The sequence below is a fragment of the Rhipicephalus microplus genome, chromosome 7, assembly GCF_043290135.1.
Source record: "Rhipicephalus microplus isolate Deutch F79 chromosome 7, USDA_Rmic, whole genome shotgun sequence".
Lineage (NCBI taxonomy): Eukaryota > Metazoa > Arthropoda > Arachnida > Ixodida > Ixodidae > Rhipicephalus > Rhipicephalus microplus.
In genome coordinates this window covers 23,616,682-23,634,754 of record NC_134706.1, presented here as the reverse complement: position 1 = coordinate 23,634,754, position 18,073 = coordinate 23,616,682, and the positions used below count along the sequence as shown (strand labels likewise).

At 41.9% G+C, this 18,073-nt stretch overlaps 1 protein-coding gene across 2 annotated transcripts; it reads left to right on the top strand.

Moving 5' to 3' along the window:
- Window positions 1–7,008: 7,008 nt before the first annotated feature.
- On the top strand, window positions 7,009–15,488 carry LOC142767343 (uncharacterized). 2 transcript variants are annotated; one of them, XM_075868829.1, is made up of 3 exons: window positions 7,009–7,371; window positions 7,414–7,434; window positions 15,303–15,488. In XM_075868829.1, exons 1-3 carry the CDS (start codon window positions 7,222–7,224, stop codon window positions 15,447–15,449), a joined length of 318 nt encoding a protein of 105 aa, XP_075724944.1. In that variant the 5' UTR covers window positions 7,009–7,221; the 3' UTR covers window positions 15,450–15,488. The 2 variants fall into 2 exon arrangements, with proteins under 2 accessions (XP_075724944.1, XP_075724943.1); XM_075868828.1 differs by having other exon boundaries at window positions 7,014–7,434.
- Window positions 15,489–18,073: the final 2,585 nt, after the last annotated feature.

Here is an 18,073-nt window from a genome sequence, read left to right as displayed (position 1 = left end):
CGCCGCACTTTCAGCTGATAAGTGATGTTCGTCAGTTCGGAAGAGGTGGTTTGGTATGCAGATCGTCAGGTCCTTCGTGCGTTTCTCACATCCTAAAATGCAAGACATTTGCTTCGGTCCCGGTAAGTGCATTTATCCCGCCTCATTTAGCGTGCACTAAAAGAATTGTACGAGGAGTCGACTCTACATTAACGCCCGCTGAGACTCTGGAAAAGCTGTCTGATGCTGGGGTCATAGCTGTGTACCGATGCAACCGATTAGTAAACGGTGAGACAGTCCCCACTGAGTCGGTTACTGCTACCTTTGCCGGCACTTCCTGTCCATCCGAGTTGAAAATATGGCCGCTCATTTTCAGAGTCGAACGTCTCGCTTCTCGTCTTCTCCAATGTCAAAACTGTTGGCGTTTTGGTCACAGTGCATTAGGCTGTAAATGAAAATCACGTTGCCGCATCTGTGGCGATACCCACCCATTGAAGGAGTGCAACGCCGAAACTGAAAAGTGCTGCCTCTGTGCAGGAAATCACGCGGCCGATTATCTGAACTGCACCGCAAGGTCTAATGAAACGCAACTTCTAGAAATCATGGACAGACGTCGTTGCTCGCGGCGAGAAGCAATAACAGTTGTGAAGGATAGAGTCTTTGGATATGCCGGAGTCGCGTCGAGGCACGAACAACTAAGTGAGACGAAGATTCTTAATCTTATTGAGGCTGCAGTAGAAAAGGCGATGTCGAAAGCGCTGGAACACATAGTTACGAGCGTGAGTGAGTGCATCTCTCAAGTGTTTTGCTCACAGATGACACAGCTGGCTTCTGCAATAGCAGTACCGATGGCCAAGGCGGCACCTTGTGCAGTTGAAGGGATACCGAATTTAGCCCCACAGCGACAATCCCGAGAGGAGAAAACCCCAATTTTTTCCGTACCTTCTACGTCGACCCACGTGGAGGATCAGAATGAAATGGACGTATGCCAAGATTTCACGCGTCAGAAGCGCACTGGATCTCCATTAAAATCTCCTTGCCCAAACACAAAACCCAAAAAGGGCCGCGAAAATGCCAGTGCACTTATTAAGGAGAGTATTTTAGTAGCTTTCGTTGCTGAAGTGTTTCGCTCGTCAACATAGATACCTTGAAAGTACTACAGTGGAATTGTAGGTCTTTGATTTCTGCTTCTACTGACTTACTTTGCTTAATTAATCAGTTATATCCGGATATAATCTTATTACAAGAAACCTGGCTTAACCCTGTTAAGAATTATCATTTAAACAATTTTAGAGCATTTCGGTTAGACCGTCCATCACTAGGAGGTGGTCTAATTATACTAGTCTCGAATAAATTTTGCCGCACAGCGAGCATAGCTTTTCAGCTTATGTCCACAGACTGTGAAATTTTGGCAATAGACCTCTGTCTGCCAGGGCACCACCCTTTTTCACTTATAAACGCATATTTTCCAACGGGTTTGCATAATACCCAACAATTAGATACTGCCTTAGCTAATTGCAAGAATGATTTCCTTTTGACTGGTGATTTCAACTCACATCATGTTTCATGGGGATCCCGAACAGACCCTTCTGTTACTCTTCTGTGGGATTGAATGATTAATAAAAATCTTACCTGCCTAAATGGTAGACAGCCTACATTTATTCGCGGACGGACACGATCGGTATTAGATGTCACGTTTTGCAGCCCAAGTGTTTCAATAGAGTCTTGGAAAACAATTGATTTCTCTTAAAACAGTGACCATCTTCCTGTATACTTTGAAATCTCATGTGCTGTGAAATCTATTGAAAGGACAGAGAAAACATTGATCAATTACAAAAAATTTAAAGACTGCTTGCGTTGCAACATTAGGGCAGTGTCCAGTGGTCAAAATGAAGACCTCGGCAGAAATCTCTGTTCTGTTTTAAAAATCTCCAAGAACACTTCAGAATTCGTAATTGCTTCGTCGTCATCCAAAAGTACCCAACCTAGTAGATGGTGGAATGATGAGTGCACACGAGATTATAGAAGAAGAAAGGCTGCATGGTAATCAGAGTCCAAAAAACTCAAAGGATTATCAGTTCATTGCGGCAAAATTTAAACGCACTGTATCGCGAGCGAAAGAGCAATATGACGAAGAACATTCCGAGTACCTGTCTAAATCAAATAACAAACGTGCTTTATTCAACTTCCTTCGTGGTAGGAAGAAGACCCTATACCAGGAAACGTTGACTCAGTAGTTTACACCTCACAGGAACTACAGGAATCATTGAATCAGTTGGCTAAAAAATTAGAAAACAGGTTCTCAACGCATCTTCCTAATTCGCCTTACACAACAACCATCTATGACTACACAGAAATATCGACTTCCGAATTAAATCAGGCTATGGAAAGATTGCCAAATGCAGCACCAGGCCCCGATGGAACAACATATACAATGCTAAAAATACTTCACAGGGAATATCCGAATGATCTGTTAGTCTCGTCAATTATTCCCTTAGAAGAGCATGGATCCCTTCTGAATGGAAGATTACGAAATTTATACCATTGCTTAAGAAACAGGGGGCAAGCTATAATTTAGACAACATACGACCGATAGCCTTAACATCTAATGTAGTAAAACTAATTGAAAGGGTACTTCATGGTCGTATAATTAGGTTTATTAACGAGAAACAACTGTTGAGTTCTTCCCAAATTGGCTTTAGATCTGGATATTCCATATGGCATGCACATGTAGATCTGGAAAGTCGTATTCATATTGCCCGTCACAAAACGCACTTTGCGGCCTTAGTAACGTTAGACATATGTAAAGCATATGACAGTGTAGAGTATTCTATCTTGACTAATCAGTTATGGAGTCATGGACTTCACCCTTATATAGTAGCATGGGTGACGGAATTTTTAAGTAGAAGAGAATTCTATTGTTATCAAGGCGGTTTCTCTTCCTGTAAGCACAAGCAAACCCGAGGTGTACCTCAGGGGTCAGTACTTTCCCCGGTTTTATTCAACATATTGCTTAGTACCATCCCCGTTCATCAAGGTGTGAAAACCTATGTTAATGCCGATGACATTGCTTTCTTTGCTATGGCACATAACTTCCACTGTCTCTACACTATCTTGCAAGCATATCTTAATAAAATAGAACATTGGCTGGATGGATTGATGTTGAACCTGAATACCGGTAAATGTGCTATTCTCGTTTTTCCGATCAAAGATCCCGTGCACATAGCTATTAATTACAAGCTTCAGGATATCCCACAAGTACAATCATTGAAATATCTTGGAGTTAAGTATAATGAACATCTAAATTGGCGCCCTCACATTGAATACATCGCGACAAAAGCAGTACGCGCGTTGGGCGTATTGCGGAGGTTGAGCAATTGTAGATCAGGTATGGGAAGAAAGGCACTTTTGATTATATATAAAATGTATGTCCGACCTGTGTTGGAGTTTGGCTGCATTCTTTTTTCTGGTGCGCCAGCCTACAAACTTCGGCCACTCGTTCTGTTGGAAAGAGAGGCTTTACGGCTCTGCTTAGGACTTCCAAAGTATACTGCAAATGCAGTGTTATACCTTGAAGCACGAATACCAACCTTATTATGTCGCTTTAACCTTCTTACTGTGCAGACCTTTTTACGACTATATGAAGCACCGTTTAACCCTGAACAAATTATTTTTATTTCCAATCCTGACCTATTCTTCTCCGTGCATTGGTCCAGATTTACCGAACCACAAATAGTATTTGTTCAATCGTTACTTGAGCCCCTAAATGTACACGTTCGTGATCTGATTCCTTTAATGAGCAACAAAATTCTCCAGAAATTGTTTACCATGATATCTTCCCAACTCACGCAAAGCTATTACCTACAGGCATTTTAAATGGTTTATTACAGGACCATTTAGGTACTGTGCCAACAAATGTCATTATAGCAACGGACGCATCTCAATAACATGAAAAATCAGGCGTTGGAATATATTGCCCCGTACTTGATTGGTCATTTTCACTTCGCTTATCGCACTTTCTTCCTGTCTTTCTGGCTCAATTCATGGCAATAATGGTAACTTTGCGAAAGGTAAATATTTCCATTCCAGTCGTAGCAGTCATAACTGATTCATTATCAGTGTGCTCTTCTCTGTCCGCATCTGGTCACTCACCTATAGTGAAACTTTTTAAATCGTTAATCCCCTGTCATCTCCGAAATATTCATTTAATCTGGGCACCAGGGCACAAAGGTTTGTTGTTAAACGAAATAGCTGATTCTCTTGCGAAGGCATCCCTTCCGACACCAATTATTCCTATTTTCCCTCATACAGTATACATTACGGTGGCGCGATTTCGCACACTTAAAATCAGGCAAAATTTATCTGACCCTGCACTGACGGCTTCTCCAGAGTACAAACACTTGTTATTTCCTTGGCGCAGTGAACTGACTAATTCAAGGATGTAGAAGTTGTCATCACGAAATTTCGTTGCCGCGTTACCTCTCTCGGTTTTTACTTGCATAGATCAGGCACTTTGATTTCCCCTATGTGCATTTACTGTAATCAAGAGGAAACGATCAGTCAATTTTTATTACATTGTCGCCGTTTCAATTTATTCAGGCAAAGCACACTAGCACCACCTCTTCAAAGACTGGGCTTGCAATTATCACAACCTGATCTTCTTTCATTTGGAGCCTCTACACTGGGTCAGCCACAGGGATGTTTTATTCGCCGTTCAAGAATACATCAGTGTGACTAAAGGATTTTTTTGCTAAAGTGTTGTCTCACTATTTTTCTTCTTTTTTTTTTTTGCAAACTTGATATCGGTATTTCAAATCAAAATTAAGTTACAAAAAAATTGTAGAAATGACGCAATGCTGAAAATTTAGGGCAAATTCACCTTATAATCGGCCAATCCCCTTCTTTGGGTACGAGCCATTTGCACAGGGAAACAACAACAACAACAACAACGAAGCAGTGCGCCGCTCGAGCGGACGAGTTCCTGGGAGCGTTCCTGAGCCGGACGTGGGACCCGTACGTGTCGGCCAGGTCGAGCTCCAGCGTGTTCGTTCGGGGTCGAGTCCGCCGGCCTGTACAATGTGCAAAGACGGGGCCTGCTGAACGGCTCCTGCCTGGGTGCAGTGGCTGGGAGCAGGTTGGTGGGCGAGGCCTACCAGGCGTGGTCCTCGTGAGCCGGCGCCTGACCCTGGACCTCAGGAGTTGCGACCCTGAATGCTGGGTTGGCCGCGACGTCCGACTCAACGGCGCTGCACACGGTAGCGTATTCGTGCGTCGTCAGCCGTTCCACCCATGCCATGAAATTAAAAGTTCATGTTAATCCTTCCTCGTCTGCTATCAACAAACATAGTGACGAACGTCCTTAACCATCACAACAGGAATAGATTGAATGTGACGAGTCCGTAACACTGCTCTCTACCACCGCTTAGACAAAGCTATGGCATTTCATCAACACAATCCATTTTATAAGGCACAATGTGCTAAAGTTCCATAGGGTGCGGGTGACATTTGTATGGAAGTCCAACTTGAAAAGGCGAACTAATACAAATCAGTATAAGCAAGTAAGGAGTAGTGGCTTCAGGCTGGCTGTGCTTTCTAAAGTAGTCCTTTTTCGCGAGACAGGTGCCTCTTCACGTTAACCGGGTTCGAACTAATATTTGGACGACCACTGCCCAAGTTAATTCACCTGTGATCACTCGAGTGATGAGAGGTAAACTGACTTGGACAAATAACTTGTCCGGCTTCTGCTATCCCTCAAGTGATGAGAGGTGCCCGACAAGGCTATACGGAAGAAGTTAAAGTACAAAGAATATGAGGGTGTCGGTGACAATAAGTTCATCGTCGCAGTTTACCGAGCGCGATATACTGCAGGCGAGTTTGGAAATATATTCCAACTAATTAAAACAGGCAAAGCTCTATAAAGGATATATCTTTATTTTTTATATTACATACCAGCCCTTCTAGCAACCACCTCGATACAAGAGCAAAAATTTAATATAGCATGGGGCTTCACCTCTTTAATCTTTAACCAACTTGAAGCATTTGACCACGTATTTCTGCACTGTTCGCTAGTGGTACATGTTTGGCACATGTTCTGAGCACAATGAAAAATGCCGGTTATTTTATCACTGAATTAGGCCCATAGCAAGAAACAACGAGGGCGGATTACAGCTTGACGTGATCGTGATGATTGGATTGCAGTCTGGCACTCAATAATGGCTGGCTTTTTTATTTTCACCTGGATAGAAGACCAGGCAGACAGTATGTTCAAGAGAACGTGGCCTGGCTCATTGCGGTATATAAAAAAACAAAATAATGTGCACTTTCATAGTTTGAAAGGAGGGAAACTGTGCTTAAACTGAGTGAATTTTAAATCGCAATGTAAATAATGCAGTTTGGTACAGCAGATGGGTGACGTTTATTTTGAATTACAACCTAATTCCACTGTCATCATTTATGTGCTGCACAATTTAAAAACAAAATAAATAAAACCCATGTGTCTCAGGCAAGAATACTCAACTGCTACGTAGAGAGGTAGTGTTTAGATTGCATCCAATTATGTAAAGTTTTATTTTTCAAAATTTGCTGTAGAGCTAACATCAATTAGCGTTGATGGCGACGGCCAACTACTACACCAGAATTGGCTGTTGTTGCTCTATTGTAACAGCTTTTCCCATAAAATAATCTATTCCCATGACTACTTGAGTGCCACGGTATCCGATAGGGCCGATTGTCAACTTGGGACAGAAGGTAAGTACGCATGCGATGAGTCACCTTTTGATGCATAGATTTGAACAAAGCACATGTGCAAGTTGATTGAAAAGAATTCCTCGTGCGTGCTTGAATTTCCGTGTTTTTTACTGTCATGACGCATTGACCTTGATTAACCGAGCTCAGTGGTGTGCTCAGTGTTTATTCATTATGTGGAGTTAATATATCTGTCTAGTACACTACTCAGCTACCCAAGAAAGATCACTTAATGGGGTTCCGTTACGGGCATCGTGCAGGCTGCCGACATTGACACGTCATTAAAATAAATGCCTTGCATTGAATGTCATATAAGAACTAAACTAGCTATATTCTGTTTTCTTCACCTGCTTGTTCTTTCCAAGTATGTATATAAAAGCGCCTCAATGTTAGCCAGACCAGGCAGCGCTCGTAGTGAGATCACGATGGCAAAGCTTTCAAGCTTCCGCATTGTCGTCTTTTTGGTCGCATTTGCCTGTATTCTGTCAATTATGCAGAATGACGGGCAGTCATGTGCCTACGCAGTCCGAGTTATGCCCCCCGGTTCTCATGCCGGAATTAGAATACCACCTCGAGGAGGACGACCTGCTGGTGGAGGAGGACGACCTGCTGGTGGAGGAGGACGACCTGCTGGTGGAGGAGGACGACCTGCTGGTGGAGGAGGACGACCTGCTGGTGGAGGAGGACGACCGGGTCCACCAAAGGGTCTTGGTATGCAATATTGATTTTCTTTTCATTATGTATTTTAATAGTGCAGCTGTTTATGCTAGGTAAACTCCCGGCCACCCTTCGCGAAAACTGCCATCACTACGACGCCGTACGCTCTCTTACCTCCCCAATCCCATTTGTCAGGAGCGCAATCTCCCACTTTCCCACACTAGTCCGCCGCGGGGGAGAACAAGAGCAGAAAGAAGGGGAGACGATGAAATATTGAGAACGATAGAAAGAGATACAGACGTGGAGAAAAACAAAGGTAACACCACAAAAAGAACGTTGAAATGGACAGAGGGAACGAGATGGAAAAATATTTACGTAAGATATAAAAAGAGGATTCTGTACACAAAACAAAACGAAGAAAGTCCAAGAAATAAGTAGATCCACAAAGAAAAAGTGAAAAAAAGAAGGGCACGAAGCAAAAACCGCAAGGAAGGACGCTAAAAGAATAGATAAATACAGAAAATAATACTAAAAAGGGAATCTAACAGAGCGAGAGAGAGAGCTCGCTGAAAAGAAAACAAAGTAAAAAAAGAAGTAGAAACAAGATAGGCTGCACAATTCTTTGCATACTTGCACCACTAGTGCATTCAATTTGCGCGGGTTTGTATTTTTTTTCTTTGCACTAGCCTAACAGCCCCGTCACTATTGCTGAAAAAGTGCAAGCAGTTGGAAGAAGTGCCTTTCAAAGGGACGGTAAGAAGCAGTACTGCGAAATAATACTACAATATAAAAAAAATATTGTATTGTAAAAAAATACATAAACTTCACAAACTGGTCTCCTTAACAGCATCACACAGTGTGATTTTATGAAACCTTTTGCCACTTTTGTACCAGAATTACAAATATTTCAGGAAAGATTACCAAATTATATATGCATTTCTCGAGCAATACTATGTGCTACGTTGATTAGCTAGTACCTTCGCGAATTATTGCGAAGAAATAAACGACATATCATTCGCATAAGTACTATTCAAAATATAGTCAAAACTGTTCGTGTTTTGCTAACAGGGAAGACAGCCTGAATCGATACTGCTTTTTCATGCCGTCCTTGGTAAGACTGTCTTATTGCATATAGAACTTGCTTGTACCGAATTTAGACGGACACGTGCAGTTTTCTTGTGACACATATATTGCGATGTTGCGACAATCAAACGTTACTCGAAGTAGTCACTGTAGACAAGGGTAATGTCGGAAGGCAACAGTACACCATCTACGATAGTGTCCTTCACTCATAGCAATTATTCTAGACTACTCCAATAAACATATTAGTGGGTTTCTATCGAAAAATAAAGTGGCTCTTCGTACACAGATTGTCCCTAGCTCTGGCACGAAAGCCAGAGCCAGATGTTTTGGACAAGGCCATTCGAGCGTCGGCTAAATCCACACGTGTTTCAGAAAGGACCATGGAACTAAACTAGTCGATGATTGAAGGCAGAGAGATGATTTTTTAAAGATGTTTTATTGGTACGAATACAAGAATGTGACATGTGTTTAGTACACAAAAGGAGGTCCCAAAGTCAACGACTGTGTGGGGACGTCCTGTTAAGGGCAAGTTGAGATAAAACGCTGTTAGAGGCAACATAAGCAATAATCAAAATATAAACTAAGCATAATTGCAACAAAACATCAATATATATATATATATATATATATATATATATATATATATATATATATATATAAATATATATGTGACGTATCAAGTGATGGTTAGTAGAGGTAAAGAAGGAAGAAGTGCAGAACAGAAAAAACATGGGGTATGAGCCAGACCACGTCACCCACTCATCATAGCGTTACACAAGTCGACAGGATGGAGACCTGCCTGCCCCTTCATCAGTCGCTCAGCATCGACGCAGTTCTACGCAAGACACCCTGACCACACATGGACAACCGTGCAAGCGCCTAGCATTACGCATCGACCAGCATCATGTCAGAAGCATCTACTGACCTTCCCATCCCCAAGTACACCGGAGCAGCGGACGATGGACCCGTACAAGACTGGTTCGACCTGTTCGAGCTCCACGCTACCGCTGCATCATGGTCGGAATGGGAGATGGTCATCAACTTTACTGACTACATCTCAGGTGAGGCATTCAAATTTTACCTCACCCACATCTTCGAGAACGATGAGTCTTGGAAAAAGATAAAAGAAGAAATGATCATTCGTTTCAAAGAATACGATGAAGACCTGTTCATACCTCATCAGCGGAAGGCTTTTCAACTGACCCATCACAGTTACGCGAAGTCTTCCCGCAGTAAGCCTATTTTCCAAACGAGACCTCAGAGAAAATACACCACCATTGTACCATCATATCACTCTTCCGAAAAAACGTCACGCATTCGAACACCGACTGGTAACTTGCACGTCGCAACAGACAAGGTAAAGCCTCCGTATACCGAAAGGAATTTAGACCATTTCGGCAAAAGACTAAACCTAAAGCCGGCTTTCCCAAGAACAATGAAATCGGCATTTTCAACGTGTTCACTGCACCACAACACTTCACATTTTACTGAACCACCGAAATTCTTTGATGCTTCGTGTCACACACAAGGCCAAGATGGTTTCGAGCGTGCGACGGAATTCACGCGTGACGAGCTAGTGAATCCTCACAATACCAGCCCCTACCCTGACGTTCCGGACCAGGGTCGTTCGACAGACATTGTCAGCCTAACTACGCTGCAAAAAGAAAAACATACGCCATCAGAACCACCTGAAGCCATGTCTGTTGTGCTCTCATCATCAAGTGACAACAGACATGTGAGTCAAAGCACTGCAGGAATTTCGAATCCACCAACGCCGGCGCATTGTCAACTGACAGAAGCATTTACAATCGAGGATGAGTCACAACCATTTTGGGAGCGTTCTCATCAGCCTGTCACGCTGCTTTCAACGCAGGACAAGCCTAGCAGTACAGTGTCGACTACCGACGATCTACTGATCGCATCACCATCTGAAGAAAAGCAGACTCATGTTCCCGAAAGAGGCCCATCTGACGAACTTTCACAAGAAGACGAGCAATTTCAACAAAGGCAACTACACGAGCTCCAAGAACCGCAACGGCTACTCGAACAAGAACAACAATCAAGTGAAACCTCCTCACGAGTACACTTGTGGCTGAAAGATCTTCAGAGACAACATCAATTAAAGAAGCAAAGACGAAGTCGATGCCAAAGCCATCTTCGCAGAAAGCAACATAGACAAAGTTTTCTGCAACAGTTCTCAACGCCGTGTCTACGATTCAACAAACTGAGAGAAGACAACAGAAAGCTACGAAAGAGACGTGCAGCTACCACGTGTACAATGAAGGAACAAAGGCATCATACCATCAGCTTCGGTTCTCGCACATGCAGGCTGCAAGCACTCGTTCTGTCTCAACCACGACACAGAAAGCAGCGTCTACGACGGAGAACTTCGTGTCTACGACATCCGACTCTCAAATGCCACAAGTACTTCGACCCTTGTTCATTCATGACGAGAATCGCTGTTTCATCAGTAATTTCTACGTTCAAGGCGTGCTTCAGTTGGCCAGAACGCAACAGTCAGCCTCGTCCACCAGAGTTGTTATAAAATTCATCGGACTGCTCAATCGGCCTTGAAGATTTCGTGAGATTGTGGAACTCCGTCTGGACGTGAAACTGTGAATTGGGGCATTGTTTTGTTCATTCACTTCTTTAATTTGTTATAGTTTGTAACCAGTGCCATCTTTCGGGGGGAGGGGGAATCGTGTGACGTATCAAGTGATGGTTAGTAGAGGTAAAGAAGGAAGAAGTGCAGAACAGAAAAAACATGGGGTATGTGCCAGACCACGTCACCCACTCATCATAGCGTTACATATATATATATATATATATATATATATATATATATATATATATATATATATATATGCGTACACAGTATATACATATCAAAGGAAAACAAACATAAAAGAAAACCAAATGAATCAATGAATAATGTGAAGAGTGTAACTGAAAAAGAATACAAAAAGTTGTAATACATAACAAGTGGACATTCAAACAAGGTAGCGCTATGGTAAGAAACAGTAAGACTAGGCATGCATAATGTGCGATCTTAGTTTTTTCTTGTAGTGATGCACAGTTCTAGCATTTTTAATAACAGATGGTATTGTGTTCCAAAATGCTATAGATGAAAATTCAGCAGTTAGTTTGCCATAATTAGTACGTACCTTAGGCAAAAGGACGTTATTGTTACGTGCGAATCTAGTATTACTACGAGCAACAAGGTCGGCAGATGAGAAGATAAGAAGTGTCTTGGTTATGTATTTATAGAATATAATACCTGAGTTGTATTTGAGGAGCTCTGAAATTGTCAAAACGTTGTTATCATGAAGTAGGCATTTACCGTTAGAAAAACGGGAACGGTTAGTAATGATTCTTATGCATTGGTTCTGTAGTACTTGAAGGGAAGCCAAACGAGTGTTATAGGTGTTACCCCAGCACATTATGCCATAATTAATAGGAGAATGAACGAATGAATGTAGAATGACATTAAAGTGGAACGTGAGAAGTATGGACGAGTTTTACTCAGAGCGTGGATGCCGTATGCTACTTTCTTTTTGATGTCATAAATATGATCTATGTATTTCAAGCTAGAATCGAGAGGAATTCCGAGAAAACAAGCGCAGGGACTGGAAAAATAGAGTGCGAAACAAGAGTCAACGAAGGAAAGGATGCTGAATATTTGTGATGTGTTGAAAATACTACAAATTTAGTCTTGGTTGCGTTAATAGTTAACAAGTTAGCAGTGCACCAACTTGAAGCATTTTTCAAGTCAGTACTTAGCTTGTCGACGAGAAGTGAAATGCTTTTGTCAGAAGTAAACATGGTAGTGTCATCAGCATACAAAATGGAATTAGTGATGAACAGAGAGTTAGGAAGATCATTTATATAAATTAAAAACAGGAGCGGTCCTAAAATAATCCTTGAGGAACACCAATATTAGTAGATAATTTCTTAGAGTATACATTAGAAATGGACACAAGTAGAACGCGGTTATGCAGGTAGCTTTTTAGTAACGCTAAAGCAGGACCACATACACCGATCGCTTCAAGTTTATTAAAAAGAATGATGTGGTTTAAACTGTCGAATGCTTTTGTTAGATCGATGAATACTGATCCTGCAAATAAACCTTTGTCAATGAATTTTTTAGTTGATTGGTTAGATGGATGAGTGTCAGATCAGCAGAGAAATGATTGCGAAAGCCGAACTGACAAGGGGACAGAATATTGAATTTATCAAGGTAAATGGTTAGGCGTACTCCAATCAACTTCTCAAGAACTTTACCAAAAAAGGGCAGAATGCAAATGGGTCGGTAATTATTAATCAATGTCCTATCACCTTTTTTATGAACTGGGATAATTTTACCGCGTTTAAGCTCTTTGGGAATTACGCCTGTCTTGAATATCAAATTCGTAATGAAACACAATATATCAGAAATTAGGGACGAAATGAGTTTCATGTGAGCAGGCAGGACTTCATCGATTCCTACACCGGTATATTTGAGGTGTTTTATGACATTCTGTATTTCTTCAGGAGTAGTGGGAAAGAGAAAAAAAATTATGGCATATTCACGGGGTGAATGATGATGAATGGGCGAAGCTCCGGGGGGATTCATCGGTAAACTGCGAATCTTCCGTGTAATTCGCCCAGTCGATCATCATGTAAAGACGTGAGAAACGCTGTGTGTGTATATACACAAATCAACTTTTATTTGTTCTTAGACGATAGATGGCTTGCGATGTCCCTTCATTATGACGGCTTTATGGTCTGTGAAATGAAGGGAGAGCGGTTCCTGTATAAGATCTCGCGTCTTTCATCAACTACAAGTACCGCTTTCTAGTTTATAACATCTTGCATCTTTTCATCATCAGCTACAAGTACCACCATCTAGTAAACACTACAAGAACTAAACGAGAGGTGGCTACATACAGGAGACGGTACCGCCATCTAGTGAACACTGCAAGAACTAAACTAGAGGTGGCTACATACAGGGGACGGTACCGCCATCTGGTGAACACTGCAAGAACTAAACTAGAGGTGGCTACATACAGGCTACAGGGGACGCACAGCCCACGCCCTAAGGAGCTTAGCCCCTAAAAAACAAATGAGGGAGGCGTATAAGGGGTGTGATTTGTGTGGGACAGGGTGCGTCAGCGCTAAAAAAGTAGGGACAGAAAGCGTCAGCTATGTCGATAGGCGAGTTAAATTCAATGTTGTCGATTACAATTCTGGATACTTGGTGGTGAAAATTCCTGTTTAGAAAGCAGTTTACAATGCCCCATTTTTGTTTAGCATTATTACCTGCTTGCGATATTTTTTTCTTCTAGAAAAGAACGTTTCGCAGCTTTTAAGTGCTTGTTTACAGCGTTACGTTATCTTTTGTAGCGGGTAGTTAACTTAGTATTAAACGGCTGACTTTTAGTTTTTTTTAGAGGTTATCACGTCTACGTAAAGCAGCTAATAGCTTCTGAGACATCCACGGATTATGAGAAAATGCTAATATTTTTTTTACATTTCTTTTTGGAAGTGAATTTTTGGATTTGCGATATAATTAAGGAAAAAAATTTAGAAAACGCTTTTTGGGGATCATTACGTTATGTTTTATCTGTCGAGAGCGGAAGGAGAACAGTATTGCGAACAAGAAGTTGTTCAAGAACGAGACCGCCGAGATATCGGATATGGCGCAACTCTTTGTTGCTAACAGCCTCGATGAAAATGCTCCTCCAGCAGTCATTTTCGAATCCATCAAATGACTTTAGTGACTCAAGTCACAGCATGCTAGTGACTACACAATACTGCTGTTAGTTTGAATCGAAAGATCCTTCTAACGAGGCCATGTGGATGGAAATGTCAATCATGACAACCTCGACGCCAGACATACGTGGTATTCAAACTATATATTGTATATGCGCACGTGTCTGTGCGCCCTTCAAGAGACTACCGGCTCGATGTTGAAACAAGAAAAGGCCGTGACGGCGCGCGTCTCCTCAGCCCGGGATCGAATGAAAAAGGATTGGCGCACCACTCGAGGACTTCTGAGAGATATTCATTTCTTTTCAGCTTTGCTACGAGAAATGATAGACCATTTTGTTTTGCTTTGAGGGCACTATTTAGAAACAAGCAATTGTTATTATTATGCCATTTGAATTGCGTTACAATATGCAGATACAAGTGTACTACAATGTAGGAAACTACGGATTTGAGATATACCGCGAATGAAATATTAGCGGATCAGTTTGTTTCTGGGTTAAAAAAAGTTTTGATCCCGTGGAAGCTTTGGAGGACCATTTTGTATTTCACTGATATCAAAAGTGAGAGAGAAAGGAAAACTAAAGATAAATAGTAGAGCTGGAAGAAGAGCAGTAGAGGAGAACATAGTTTCCGCCCTCATTGCTATGCTAAAACACAAAACTCTATTTTCGTCAAAATAACGCTATAACCTGTGAAGTTAAGTAATGCGAAGCGAATTCTCATTCGTGTTTCATAGTTAGCATTGACTAATTCTTTATGCTAGGCTAAAACAACGAACATTCGTAAGAACCTACTCTTTCTTGAGGTCATTTTCTCAGAACTTTCATGTGTTTCAGCAGCCCGTTCAGTCCTCTGTTCAATTGATGCTCGTTTTACATGACATTCAATGAATAAATAAAAGGAATTCAAGCTTAGAAAATGCAACATATGAAAATTTGTTTCCAATAAAGAAGGAACAATGGCGGCAAGTATAATACCGAAATTCATTCGTTTCGAACTCATCCAAAAATTGAGTGTCAATTAGTTCAATAGTTTCAATGGCCGTCGAGCTCATTGCCATTGTTTGTTAATGCACTTTTATTTTTACCCAGGTGGCAGATCCGGAAGACGTTAAGGATGACGGAACTGCTTGCGCTCAAGGATTTGCTCCCATGGTGAATAATTGCATCAATAATAGAATAAAACATTATGAGCGCATAACTTCGATCTATTTTATTGCAACGGTGTTTCAGAGCTAGTAATGATGCTGGTTACCAATACAGAACACATTAAATTACTTCACCGGAGTGCTCCAGTCTTACCATGTAATATTCAAAACCATGGGACGTGTCGGTCAAATAACGCTGTCACTATTCTTTCTTCTTTACCCCAGAAAAAGCTTCACGACGACATCAGACGTAATCTGTCCGCGTAACCTAAATCATTGATGAAACCTTTTCACCCATGCGGTTGCTGTTAAAAATGCTGATATGGATGGAAGCAAGAGGAAAAACCAGAATGGTCACAAGAATAGGTAAACAATATTTGTTTTCACACTGTAAGCTAAGATAACAGTATACACGGTGAATATGATGAACCACGCACGGTCACAACCCGCTATTCTTCTCAGCTCTCAATATAACAGTCTCGGTCGTAGAGAGACATAGCGTACTCGGTGATAATAGCATAGTTCACACTTTACTAGTAGGTATCATTATGGGAATAAACAGCAGAACGTCACTAGAGCACAAGCAATTATATTGAAAACATTGTGTGCTAGTACACTCGGTTTTATTAACCAGGCTTTGTGAAATGACTGCAGTTGCGAGCTCCTTTAACAGAGGAGTAAGAACGACTATGCTGGTGATGCCCGTCATGAGCCCCATATTTGTGAGCGGCAAATCTCGATATGTGACACTCGCCTAGTTTTAAATGTACACTTTGCAGTAACTGTGCATACACCTTAGATACTCAAATACACTAGCTTACACAATAGTTGAAATACTATTTGCAACATGATGAACCACATTACAACGACCGAGACGAAAACAACAAAACGAAAGAGGAGACTTGAGCAGGGTTCATGATGCACCGCCAAATGAGGAATGCTTTCTCATTGCAAATTTTATGTATTCTAGAAATGGATAAATATTTTCTAAAAATTGGCATAACCCACGTACAGTGGGAATCAATGACATGCAAAGACCGAATGAGGAAATTTTATCATCATCATCATCATCATCATCATCATCAGCCTGACTACGTCCACTGCAGGACAAAGACCTCTCCCATGTTCCGCCAGTTAACCCAGTCCTGTGCTTGCTACTGCCAATTTATACCCGCAAACTTCTTAATCTCATCTGCCCACATAACCTTCTGTCTCCCCCTAACCCGCTTGCCTTCTCTGGGAATCCAGTCAGTTACCCTTAATGACCAGCGGTTATCCTGTCTACGCGCTACATGCCCAGCCTATGTCCATTTCCTCTTCTTGATTTCAGCTGTGATATCCTTAACCCCCGTTTCGTCCCTAATCCCCTCTGCTCTCTTCTTGTCTCTTAAGGTTACACATACCATTTTTCTTTCCATTGCTCGCTGCATCATCCTCAATTTAAACTGAACCCTCTTCGTAAGTCTCCAGGTTTCTGCTCCGTAGCTAAGTACCAGCAAGATACAGCTGTTATATACCTTCCTCTTGAGGGATAGTGGCAATCTAGCTGTCATAATTTGCGAGTGCTTGCCAAATGTGCTCCACCCCATTCTTATTCTTCTAGTTACTTCAATCTCGTGGTTCGGCTCCGCGGTTATTACCTGCCCTAAGTAGACATTGTCCTTTGCAGCTTGAAGTGCACTATTACCTATCTCAAAGCGCTGCTCTCTTCCGAGGTTGTTGTACATTACTTTAAAAATCTACAAGGGATCAACTGCTACCACAGTGCTCCATAAAGAAAGCAACAGAATACCAATCAAAAAGGGTGTAAGGCAGGGGGGACACAATCTCCCTAATGCTATTTACCACGTGCTTACAGGAGGTTTTCAGAAGCCTACAATGGGAAAAGTTAGGATAAGAGTTAATGGAAAGTACCTTAGTAAACTGCACTTCGCCGATGACATTGGATTGCTGAGTAACTCAGGGGACGAATTGCAACTCATTATTACGGAGTTGGACAAGAAGAGCAGAAAGGTGGGTCTTAAATTTCATCTGCAAGAAGGTTGATATGGCACTCTAAAATCAGCACAACGTTACGAGGCGGAGGTAAATTAGGTCCTGCATGACTTTCATATTAGGATTATCATGTTTGAACGTGTCATTTGCTTTCGTCATCTATTCACGTCACCTGATCCCAAATTTGGTATATGGGGAGCTAGCGCAACGGCCACGAGTGTGCTATGAGCGTAGCATGGAGTTCAATTTTACATGGCATGCATGCCATGATTATCAAGTTTGGACGTGTCATTGACATTCGTCGCACATTAGGTTACGTAATACCAAATTTGGTATATAGGGAACTAGTCAAACGGCCGGGAGCACGCTAAGAGCGTAGCACGTAGTCATGCTTTACATGACACGCAAATCATGATCATCATGTTTGGAGGTGTTATTTACCTTCTGCTTCTATTCACAATATGCCATACCAACTTTGGTGTAAGTGGAGCTAGAGAAATGGCCGCGAGCACATTATGAGCGCGGCATGTGGTCATGTTGTTTCATGACGCGCATCTCATAATTATCATGTTTGTACCAGTCACATACTTTTGTCTTCCATTGACGTCCCGTAATACCAAACTTGTTACATATCAAGCTAGCGAAACGGCGGTGAGCGCATCGTGAAGTGATCAATATACTCCGACATAACGTTCACGCGCGCGCGATCTGGGCGTAGGG